The sequence below is a fragment of the Excalfactoria chinensis genome, chromosome 5 (genome assembly GCF_039878825.1).
Source record: "Excalfactoria chinensis isolate bCotChi1 chromosome 5, bCotChi1.hap2, whole genome shotgun sequence".
Taxonomy (NCBI): domain Eukaryota; kingdom Metazoa; phylum Chordata; class Aves; order Galliformes; family Phasianidae; genus Excalfactoria; species Excalfactoria chinensis.
Window position 1 is genome coordinate 44,000,270 of NC_092829.1, and position 12,633 is coordinate 44,012,902.

Here is a 12,633-nt window from a genome sequence, read left to right on the forward strand (position 1 = left end):
TCCCCTCTGCTGCAACAAAACTCCAGCCTGGATGCACTTTGAGCATCTAGAGATCAGATGTACATTCCAAATACTCAAAGTAAAACAGTTAAGATCAGTGAGTGCTCCAGTCTATTACACTGAATTAGGATTAACAATAGAGAAACAATCCTACTCCTTTCTCTGAAAAAGTCTGCTAGAATATGTCCAAATATTCAGGTTTGAATTCTCAGCTAGGGTATACAAACACTCACCTTCACCTGCCAGATCTTACATATTGATCAGAATATTTAAATCATAGAGCATTTCCTAAGAAAACTACTGCTTTTTCAGTTCCCAGAGTAGTCACTTCAGATAGTTTTCACTGCAAATCTTCCTTCTTATTCTTCCAAATAAATTCAGCAATATTTCAATGCAAGCATTTTCTCACCTTTATAGAAGCAAGTATTTTATTTATTTATTTATTTATTTAAATTGACTGAAATATCAGCGAAGACAGAAAGATTTCTTTCTCCAGCTCTGGGAATTTCACATCACTACCTAAGCAGCATTGGCAATATTTACCTCTTGAGGACTTTAACACTGAGGACTTAAAAGAAACATTACCGGTGCAGCAGGTTGTCCTGGCGTGGAAACTGGTGGAACTGTTGGCCTTGGATAAGAAGCCACAGCTGCTGCTGGTGAAACAGAAGGCACCGCAGTAGGCTGAGGAGCAGCTGGAGAAACCACAGGTTTCAATTCACTGGGCTTACCCTTCTGCTTCCCTTGCAGAAGTTTAAGAGCATCCCTGGTGATTAAACACAAGGAAATATTGAGAAAGAAGAACCAACTTCAAAAATCCCCAAAGCATTACTCTTCCAACTCTAACTCTAATTGATTAGAAACCTTCCATTTGCATTGTCAAATCAAAGGTTCAGCACTCCTGTTAATAAAAGGGCCTTGAATATGCAGTAACAGAAGCCATTTGTGTCAGAGAAGCATAAAATTCCTGATCAATAGCAGTCAGCGTACAACACAGTTTGTGAATTGAATTAATATTTCTTGTAAACAAGGCATCAAAATACACTTGCTCATGCTATAAAGTCTCAAAAAAAACAAAAAAAAAAAAACAAAAACAAAAAAAACCCAGTGGTTGAATTTGTTATTTTGGTAATCGCTTCAACTAATTATAAATTAATTACTTGTAATAGGTTTCTAATGCCACTTATAGGGCTCACTGTAAACAAAGTAATACATTCATTCATCATTCATCTGTACTTTCTGACTTAAATGTGTATTAACAGGTACAGAGATAACGTGCAAGTTCACACTTCAACTGCACCACTGCTGTCAATTGCAAGTGAAATAAATAATGCTAATAAAATCTGTCCGCACTAGTGACTTAGCAAAAAAGCTGCATCACCTCTTAATGCTCCAGATCTGATAACACAATCCTGTATCATTATACCCTATGTGATCCTCTATCACTTCATGAGGCCATCATCACCAAAGCACGTTCACAAATGTTTAAGTAAACAAAGGTTTATTACAAACTGGCAGAAAAAATGGAAAAAAATATATATATATAAAAACCAGCCCACTGACAACCCTGGAATGGCTACTAAACTTCAGCCATAGCTACCAAAGAAAAATATTTCCTAATTCCATTAACTACTGCTTAAGCAAGAATCTACTCAAGTAAGAGTTGACAGTTTTTATGGTATTAGATTTTTGTAAAGGGACAGAATTTCATTATATCATTCCCATATTACACAGAATAAATCTTCAATAATTGTTTATATATTTAAAGTGAAGGAAATGTGTTAAAATTACTTCCATTTATTATGTGTATGGCATAAAAAACAGATGGTCCTACCCATCATAACTAAGTCAAAATGCTTTAATGATTTTGCTGGTTGCTAACGCTAGTGAGAGCAGATAGGAAGGTACCAATGGGAGGAACAATGCCACAGAGAGCACAGTTATTGCTGGTAACTAACATGCCCACCTTGTATTTGTTGTATTTACAAATCTCTACATAACCAGTAAATAGGATGAGACAAGATAAAAACAGCCTGAGACAACCAGCAATTTTAAAGTAACATTTAGAGAGTTTAGGAGAGTTACAGTGTCTGAGCTGATGACCAAAAAACAGAATGTAACCTTCAGCACAAGTTAATTTCTGTTAACACATCAGTTTGTGTATTTCTGAAAATAACACAATATATTGTTACCAAAAAAAAATGCATCAGTCTACTAAATTATGACAGGGAAAGCTATCATGTGAAACAACCTACTGCTGATAAAAGTAGATTTTACAGTGCATTGAATCTAAAGATATAAAGTGGATGGAAATGAATTTTGCTTGCCTATGTAGCTCACTATCTTTTTTTCTGGTAATCTGATGAGCTCTGTTCAATAAGGAAACCCAATGTTTAGAAGTAAAAAGTGAACATGCAACACTCCCTCAAAAAAATCAGTCACCAGTCTGCTTGGGAAGAAGACTATGAGTCACTCAACATGTAGCATGTATTTTAACAGGGATCTCAAGTTAGAAGAAGTATTTCCTTAAATATCTGCAGCAGCTCTCTACAGTAAACTACATGTATTTTATTTCAAAGTGTAGTAGCAAAGCCTGAAGGCACCTGAAAGATTAACACCATTTCAAAGTAACAGTTACAAAATGGTAAAATAAAAAAATAGTAAAAATCAGCATTTAAGAAATATTTTCACAGTCAATTTTTTTTTTTTTATTGTTGTTGTTTCTTACAGAAGAGCAGTGTAGAAACAAAATCTTATTTTTTCAGTAAGCAGTTTTCCTAGCTACTGAAATAGCTTTGCTACATCTCCATGACAACTAGGGGATGTTAATTAGGTGGTTCAAACTCCTGGAGGGTTTCCACCTGCCAAAGACTACTAATGCACCAAAGAATACCATAACGAAGAAAATATCTTTGTTGCTGTTATACAGATTATTCTATCCATTCATATTTTAGTTCAACTCAGTCAAAGGCACTGAGAAGAAGTTTTGAAAAAGGAAGCTTCTACTATCTGCTTCTCTGAATTAACTTCAGAGTTACACTAACCTAGTAGTCTTTGTCTGGAAATGGTATTACAGCAGCTTTCAAGGTCTGTGAAAGTGAAGGAAGGATCTGTTGAAAGCAACAATTTCCACATAATAATAATTTTAAAAAGTACTTCTGCTGAAAGCTCTTATCTCTAATACTTCACATGCTAATGCAAAGAAAATATATTATTTCAAGCTTAAGAATACTGGATCTACCACAGTGGGTTTGTATAAGTCTCCTGACTTATAAGTCTCCTGATTCTGATTTAAGGGGTGAATGTCAATCATAAGCTCAGAATATTCAAAAGAAGATTAAATTACTACGATCTCAATCGCAACAAACAAAACAAATTCCTTAAGCCAAAGACAGACACTAAATAAAAAAAATAATAAAGGGGAAAAACAATACAGAGCACTGGATTCCATAGCATTACATTTCATTGCTCTCCTTAGTTTAACAAAGGGAAATCAAACTAAATTCTGACAGACTTCATGGTTGAACTTCAAGGAAAGAAGCAAAACACTTCAATTTATCAAAGAAAAGGAACTGATGAAAACAGTCCAGAATTGTTTAGATTTGGCTCTCACTGCACTTCCGAGTAGCAAAATTCTTTACATCTGCAACAGTAGCTGCTAACACTGCCACCCTGGTGTTTACATCCAATCTTAAGGCTGAGTTGCAGGACATGTGATAGCAGAATCATACAGCCATGATAGGATATAAAGCCAAAAAGAAATTATTTTGGAACTTTAGAGGCTTTTTAAAGCATGTCCGCATCTACTCTCCCTATCTGCTTGACAGTTTTTTCCAGATTTAAGTGGGCAGCTACATACTCTTTAGTGAAGATTCCTCGAGGCCCAGAAGGTGTAACACTGCTTGGATCTAGCCCGTGTGTCTCCACAATGTTGCGAGCTGCAGGACTTAAGCGCAACCTAAAGAAGTGGGGAGAAAAAAATAAACTATTTAAATAGTAAGGTTTACTTACTTACCATATGTCAGGAGAAACTATAAGACATACACTATATTTCAGAAGCAATAGCTGGGAAAGAAAACAGTTCTGTGCAAAGGCTGTGATCCTAATAAATCATAATGTGCCCCTTCAGCAAGCTTTAACATAAGGTTGCATTTGAAAACATAACAGTGACTTAAAAGAACCAAAATAAAGACTAGAAAATCTCCAAATTTTCCTCCTTCAGCAGTTACACAATATACTGGAAAAGGAAGATAAGTGCAGAACCAAACACATCGTTCAAGAGCAGTTTATAACAACATACGCAATGAGCTTCAGGAACTCATCCTATCATTTCTCACAAAGAGCACATAAGCTCATGGTCTTGAGTTTTTCATATTCCTTTGTTATGAAAATGAGAACAATTATTTTCCAATACTTGAAGAGTACAAGAACTACGAATGTTTGGAATGGGTCTTTTTTTGTTGTTGTCTTTTCACCCACCCCTCCCCCCTGAAAAAAAGAAAGGAAACAAAAGCAAGCTAAATGTAAACTGACTACCTGATGAATATGCATTAGTGCACATCATATGTGAACAAAACTTCCTCACCTAAGTTCAGAATCCATCATAAAGCAATTACATGTCAGAATAAAAACCCATGCATACAAGGTGCTTTTTGGGCTCACAAGCAGAGAAATAACCCAGGCAAGCAAGTTTTCTTACGTCACATACATTGACATACACTCTTTAATATCAGTTTAATATTAGGTAAGAAAGGACAAAAGATTCTTCATGGTTCAGCTCTACTAATCTAAATAAATAAAAGTTCAATTTCATAACAGACATGAAAACTCACGGCAGTTTTCCAGGTTGATGTTCAACTTTAGGAGGGGCAGAAACTGAAGGACTTGCAGGAGTTGAGGTAACAGCAGCTGCAGGTGGTGCCAGAGAAGTTTGATCTGGTATTTCAACCTGTTTCCAGTCCTGTCCTTCTTCTACCAGCAGACCAATTAAGGAGCCCAAGCGTACATTTTTGGTTCCTTCTTCTACCTAAATTTAAGGCAATGAGAACATTAAGTTAAATATTGCATTGTCTCGACTCATGACTGAAAAGGATAATTGTAAAAATTTCAGGGATATTAATGACGCTCCTTCAGAAAAATATATCCTGTTTTATTCCTACCATTAATAACAAAGACTCATGACTGTAATTAACTATAGCTGATATTATAAGGTAAAAGGGAAATATTAACTAATGCACCCAAATCCCATACATCTAAAGTTAGTATTCAGAAGTCATCGTGCAGGAGTTGCACACTGCACAATATCTCTAAGAATAAAGCAGCATTAGATGCTGGAAATGAACGTGGAAGAGAGCCTGAAAATTTTGCCAGACACATACAGCAATGTACCTTGAGATGACTACAATGTGTCTGGTAGTAGTACTTATTAAAAAAACAACAACAAAAACAACATAAAAAAAAAACAACTTGTAAATGGAGAAGCTAAAAAACAGAAGCCAAAGTCCCCAAACCCTACAGCAACAGTAACATCTGTTCCCTTCTTTTTGAAGAACATAACATTGGCTTCATGCTAACATCCACCACTGAAATGTATCTAGTTTAATACAGGTGATATCAAATTGCAAGTCTGTCCAAAAAGAAGTGCTAGCACTAATGCAGTAAGTAACTCACTACTTCAAAGAACATCCAAAAAGAAATCATGCAGGAAGAACAGAAAATAATTAGACTGGATAAGTCCAATTATTTCTAGATTTCCTTTTAAAGTTAAGTTGTACCTGTACCACAGTCAAAATAGATCTTCAGTGCTTTCGCAAATAATATGGCTAATACATTAACTTAACAACCTAATGAATGGCTGCACAATTGGATACTCCTATGGTTTTCACAGCAGTTGCAGAAGTACAACTCTCCAGGCCCTCACAAGCATTAACATTTCCAGGGCATCAACGACAGGTTTCAAAGCTCACTGGGACAAAAAAGTAGTTCCATATCACTTTGACTGTACCAGACAAATAGGCAATTTCCAAACAAAGAGAAGACACACTCATTCTCTCTTATAAAGCCATACTGCACAAACATTTGCCTCAAATGGACCTGGTATGTATCTGCACTGCTGATAGCTTTGTGAGAAAATGCAAATTACTATCAAACATTTGAAAAGCCTAAACTAAAACAGGAACAAAATAATGACATGTCTGCTAAGGAATCATATTTTTCTTAGAAGATAAAATCAAGTTTTCTAGAAACTTAAACAGTAATAAAATAAAATGCCGTGAAACAGTAAAGACTGTACCAGCAGATGCAAATACTAGGAGGCTGTTGCTCAGATACACTCACTCTACTAACAGAATGCATCCCATTTCACAAGGTTATCTGCTTCTCTACCCAGAAAGACCAACACTAGATCTAAGAAGGAACAGCAAAGCCAGTCTTGTCTATATTCTCATAAAACATTCCACATTTACAGCTTTGCCAGTCTACTTCTTTTCCTTCTATAAACACTAAGTAAATAATACTTTAAGAGTAAGTATTATATGGAAGAAAAAAAAAACAACCAACAAGAGCAAGCCTAAGACTTAGATGGGTATTTCCTGTTCTGATTTCCTGGTGCACTTTTCTTCATTAGTATTTTGAAAAGCTTTGCCTGAGAGAAGAAATTATGCATCAAGATTTCATCACATTTTATTTTTATTGAGATTAGTTTAAAGTACCCCAGGATAACAGAATGCCAAACAAAAAAAAATCATGAACTGCTTGGGCTAAGGCTGAAAGATCCCATCACAGGAAGGTCCGTTGATAAGCAGATTTGTTTAAGTGTGTATATTGGTGGTATTAACACCACTCATAATCAAATGAAACAGCAGTTTGAAGCAACTGCAAACATAACCTACCTAATTGAGTCATTGAAGCACAAAAACTGGGAAAAACAAAAGAAAATAATGCTAAAAATAGAAAATACTAAAATTATACACTCCAATAATTTTGCAGCACTATTGTATTCAGCACTGAATATGGCATTTAAAAAACTATGCTTGTCAGCATAATACTTGGACATTTGCTATGAATCTTGTATTCAGCATCAACGACAACACAAAACAGATGTCCCACAAGTTCAATGTCCTTTTCATATTAATATGTAACAGTTAATAACAATTAATCAGTTGGGGTTTTTTTGTTGTTTGTTTGGTTGATTTTTTGTACGTCTTCATTTCTTTAAAAAGATGTGCATGCTAAAGCGCGAGCAGCTCTACTTCAACAAAATTTTATGCATGGTACTCAAATAGAATAAGCATTAGTATACATTTGTGGTGTATAAAACTTCATTGCAATTTTGATATCAGAGTGCCTTAAGGATGCTATGATAACATGTAGAAATTCAACAGGGATGCCTGATGATTCATTATCACTTCTCCTATTTAGACTTTGTCTATAAATAATTACACAAGCATTCAAAGATGTCACTGCTCTTCATACTGAGCCTATTGTACTTCTTATATTCTCCGCTCTTCCAGCTAAACAGGTGAAAACTCCAGCATCCAGCATTCTATATTTTCAGTACATGTTTCGAGCACAGATAACTGCAGAGTTTGTGTTTCTAACAGTATGTGTTTAAAAATACTTTAAAAACATAAAAACAAATCTATGCATCCTTTGCAGCTCAGAAAAAATAAATAAATAGTTATTACATTGCTTAACTTTTTACTTCCTGGACTTTTTACATCATGTCCTCTGTGTTTTCAAAATACATAATACCAGAAAACCTGTTTACATAGATCTCAATGAAGCTTGGAACCTATGATGTAGAAAGAATGAAAAAAGTCACTTAGGAATATTTCAATTAGTCTGTGTGTAGCCACATCCATGAAGGTTCTAAAAGAAACCTAATTTTGCTGACAAATAAGCAAAGCACAGGTGAGCCATGACAGGGTAGAAGGGTCAGAGGACACAACTTTAGTTGTACAGAGGAGTAACCTCTGGTGTCAATGCAGAGCACTGGCAAACAAGGTAGATGGATCTTAACGCTGGTTCACTTTACAGTAGAAGTTTTATACAAAGTAGTTTCAGTTCATAGCACTTCTCACTTAGGTCATAAATGAGAAAATAGTAATGGATATTGAATACAATTCTTAAAACAATAATTCACCCTCCATTTTCAGTCCAAATTTACCTATTTTAGGCAAAAAGTCAGTGCTAATTTAAGAATTAATTCTGCTGAAAGAATAATCACTTCTGAAATAACCCTTCTAAAATTTTCATCCACTCATTTAAGTTTTTATGGCAACTTACACTGAACAAGATGTGATCATAAGAAGACAGATTAAGAGAGACAAAGAATATGGGCAGATACAGCTATTCTATTCTTCCTCTGCTTCCTCTTAAACTTTGGATACTTGCAGCATGCAGTCAAGGAAAGCAAAAGTGTTGGAGAAGCTTGAATTAATTTAATCTAACGATTAACATTTAAAGGTGAAAAACAATGTTAACTTCCCTTTATTTACTCAGTTTTCCAAAACGAACTCAAATCAAAATAAAGTTGAAATATAGTTGGCATGAAACAACATAAAACTTCTACCTTTTTTAAGGACATGAGCAAACTTCAGCTAGTTTGATAACTCAGATGTACTAGACACTTTTAATTTCACATTAGCTACATCATAAACTTTGTAGTAGTATTTGAAAGGACAGTCTTCTTTGTATGAAACCATATTTGATTCTTGTACTAACACTGTTATGCCTTTGAGACGTTATTTATTCCCCATTCCAGATTTTATGAACTCTTAAGAAAACACTAACAAAACCGGTTACACAGCTTATGAACCTATGTCCCTTTAAACAGATGCTACAAAACAAAAATAACATGGTTTTTTCTTCACCAGGAATGCAAACAAATGCATTTAGAGAAACGATAACATCCTTCTCACATAGACAGAAAGAATCCCTACCAGTATTTTTGCCAATATGCCATCGTCACTTGATTCCATGGTAACCACTGCTTTGTCTGTTTCAATTTCACACAGTGCATCTCCAGCATTCACCATCTCACCTGCAAAATATAATAGAACTTAATGCATGACCTAAACTGCCTTTATATCTCTTTAACCATTGAAGAGAGACACTTAAACACACAATACAGCCCTTTTACATTCTTAAACACGTGCTACAGCTAGTAGATTCCCTGTTGTGATCTGTCGTATAGTATTGTTCATTTTCATATACAACCAATAAGATTCAGAGATAGAAGTAAAAATAGCAGAACATTGACATAGCAATGTTTATAGTAGGCATTCCAAAACAAAGTACGCACACACAATGAAAACTGACAAGTAGCACTGCCACAAATGCAATCCTCAGCCTTCTCTAGTCATTGCTTGTCAACAGTCTAAGTAATGATACTTAAAGTTTTTGAGACAGTGGTTATAGGCAGCAATGCCTGTAACTAAGTATCGTAGTTTCACAGCTTGTACCCACACTATCAAAGCTTTTCAAACAGAAGTATGAAGAACTTCAATCTCTTTGGAGACTGAAACAAACGCAAAAAACATCTTTTAGAAATACACTTACTTTGTGAAATAAACCATGCACAAATGTTAAAAATTCCTTTTACTATGTTACAGGAATATAAGTAGAATAATTACAGAGTATACCCCTCTGCTTTTCAAGAATACCCATATCTGCTGACATGCAATAAAAGTTACTGTCTGAATTCCTTCAGCAGATCAATACTGACCACGTGGCCTATCTAATTCTGCCTCCTTGACGTTAAGCATCAAAAAATTCCAGTGCAGGTTGTAACCTACATTTTAAAGCTTATAACATAATTTAATAGTTTCTACATTTGGGTATGATTGTCGGAATTAGAATAAAAGAATATCAAGTATTTATTATTTTCGCAATCTCTGCAGGAACAAGCAACAGAGACATTCAAACCTCAATTACATAGCTTTAGAAATCATAAACAATCTCATTATGGAACTCGGCAGGGGTGGTTACAAAGTAGCACCATTTATTTAATTTAATAATCTAATTGCCGCACTGCACTTTGCAATAACTAGAGCATAAAAGGTATACAACAAGAAGCTGAAATTCCAGGCTATCTATCAGTGGCTTAATCCCATTGGATTATTAATTCAAGTGCCCTACATATCAGACCATTAGGTAAGTACCTCATAGCTGTTAAGAAATCAAATTGTTGAGCAAATTCCATAACCTATATAGCTGAGATAAGAAAGGAGCTTAACACCCTATCTGCTTGCTCATTCTCTTCCTGGATTCTGCAATCAGACTGGCAATATTCTGCATCATTGAGAAGATCTCCCACTACTGCAGACTGCCTAGCACTAACTCTAACAGTGCAAGCTAGCCAAAACAAATATCACGCATTTGTCCCTCAAAACATAACTCCTAACCCAGGCACATGAGGCTGTTCATAAAAAGGTAAGGACTCTTACACAGGGAAGGCAAGTGGAAATGTCTTCAAGGAAATGGGTAAATCACTTTTCTACTTGTTTGAGTTTGTATTCTTTTCCCTGTTCTCATTAAACACTGCAGCCAAGAAGTGGTCACAGATTTGAAGGCAATTGATCAAATGCAATTTTAATCAAGAATACTTCATAGCTGGCTTCAAAATCTCACGGGTTTCAGTGACTAACTGTAATAGAAAGGACCATAGTTATTTCCAGTAGAGAGTGCAAAATGTGATAGTTCCAAAATAGGGCCCAATTTTATGTCTATTACAGATCAGCTTTCCCAGTAGAGATGATTGGGATGAACAGTTTGCAAAACATACCTTTGTTTTTACGTTTTTGAATGAGAAAGCAATTTTCGCAATAGGAGTTGCCTTACAAGTAGCTAGTTCTCTGAGATTATATACAATATGCTTAAAAATTCTTTTTATTTTCACATTTAAAAGATAAAAACTTAAAGGAGTCATTTCTTATAGCCAGACTGAATGATTAGTTCTTCTACTGAAACTGACTTTCCCTCTAGGAAATCCCTTCCAACTGACATTCAATAGCCTGAATTCTCCATTCAGTTACTAGCAGACAAGTATCCAAATCACAAGATACAAACTGCATTCTTTGAAGTGCTCTTTGCAAATTAAATCAAAGTTGACTGAGCAATGAAGTCCCTGGAGGTACTTTCTCAGAAGAAGACCAAGTTACACTGTGTGGGGAAACTGCTGCGCTGTTGCTTGTTCTGCTTCCTACCCAGAGTAAGAAGAGGGTTTTCATCTCCAGGGCTGTTAATCTATCATCTTTCATCAACATTAAATTCATACATAATAAATAAAAATTTTTATATACACAGTTTTTAAGTGAAGGACTTTATTACCCACCGGACATGTATGAACAATGAGGAGAAAATAGTAAAGCTGTCAATTAAATTCAGTATTTTTCCTTATGCCCTCCTGAAATCATCTGCTCATACCATGAAAATGTAAAGTGAAAACATTTGATTCTTAAACAAAGAGCAAAAGAATAATTCAGCTAGTATTCTACTGGCCCCTGCTGGTTATTCTGTGAAATACACTTCACATGCAATCACCTTTCTTCTGTCAACTGCTTTTAAATACATGTGTTTTTGTTTTATATGATGTTATCAAACATTTATATTCAATGGTGCTGCTACACATGGACGGTCAACTTACTGGAGGATCACTTAGCCATGAGCAACTCTTGCAGACAGAAGGATTATAAGCATTAAATGACCGTGTTTTTTCCCTTGACTTTGTTTTTTAATGTCATTATTATGATCCTTATCCAGACAAAAAAAAAGTTCAGTGACACATCAGTGCCAATAAATAGATCTTAACAAGGTGATATCCTTTACTTAATTTTGGTCTGGCTTCTAAATAGCAAGTAGAGCAAAGACAATCCTAAAACAGCTTATATCAAAGTCAAACCATTGATCAAGATTTTACTTTCATTAAAATACGTTTTTTCCCTCTTGTGTTGGGGTTGGCACGTAGTGGGAAACCTGTGGAAAAATCACTGTATGGCTGCTGAATCCTAAGACCAATTTATAAGGAAGACCAATTCATTCTTTTTTTTTTTTTTTTTTTTCGTTTTTTCTTTCTTTCTTTTTTAAATCATGGACAAACTCAGATTTTTCCTAGTTGGTTCTGCAGAAACTCTTACTAGAAGAGTTCGTGTCCATTTCAAGAGGACCTCTAAGCTACAAAGCTGCCATCTTTTCACATCCCAAAATATTCAAAACAGATACAAGTAAAGTAATTTGGTAATTCAAGGCCTTACCCGTGCTTTGAAGAAAGAACTCATTTATCCAGGTAGAACAATCAAAATGCAGATTTAGATCAACTAATTGCATCCGATATTTAGAAAGCAAGTCCTAAAGATCAACTACAAAAATGCCATATTTTTAAGGTATTTTATCACCCACCAGAATAACAGAAACAGAGACCCCTCCCCAAACTAAAAGGCTCTCAAACTTCTAAAGCTACTGTTAATCACAACAACACTTGGAATTAAAACCAAACCCACAAATACCTGCACCCTGGAACAACCTAATAAATAGAAAACGTTCAAAATGTGGTCAAAGCAACCTTATGGAAAATAACTAAAGAAAAAATATTTAAAGCCAACAATTATAAAGTGAGGTATTGTCCAAAAAGAA

General features: G+C 35.1%; 1 protein-coding gene across 1 annotated transcript in view; it reads right to left on the reverse strand.

The window, feature by feature from the left end:
- The window catches only part of PDHX (pyruvate dehydrogenase complex component X), a 35,750-nt gene that overhangs the window by 14,659 nt on the left and 8,458 nt on the right, over positions 1 to 12,633 (reverse strand). The window contains exons 3-6 of the mRNA XM_072338143.1: positions 8,943 to 9,043; positions 4,833 to 5,026; positions 3,860 to 3,958; positions 586 to 766 (exon numbers count right to left, since the gene is read on the reverse strand). Of these exons, the coding sequence (XP_072194244.1) occupies positions 586 to 766; positions 3,860 to 3,958; positions 4,833 to 5,026; positions 8,943 to 9,043 (575 nt within the window). The remainder of the gene's footprint in view (positions 1 to 585; positions 767 to 3,859; positions 3,959 to 4,832; positions 5,027 to 8,942; positions 9,044 to 12,633) is intronic.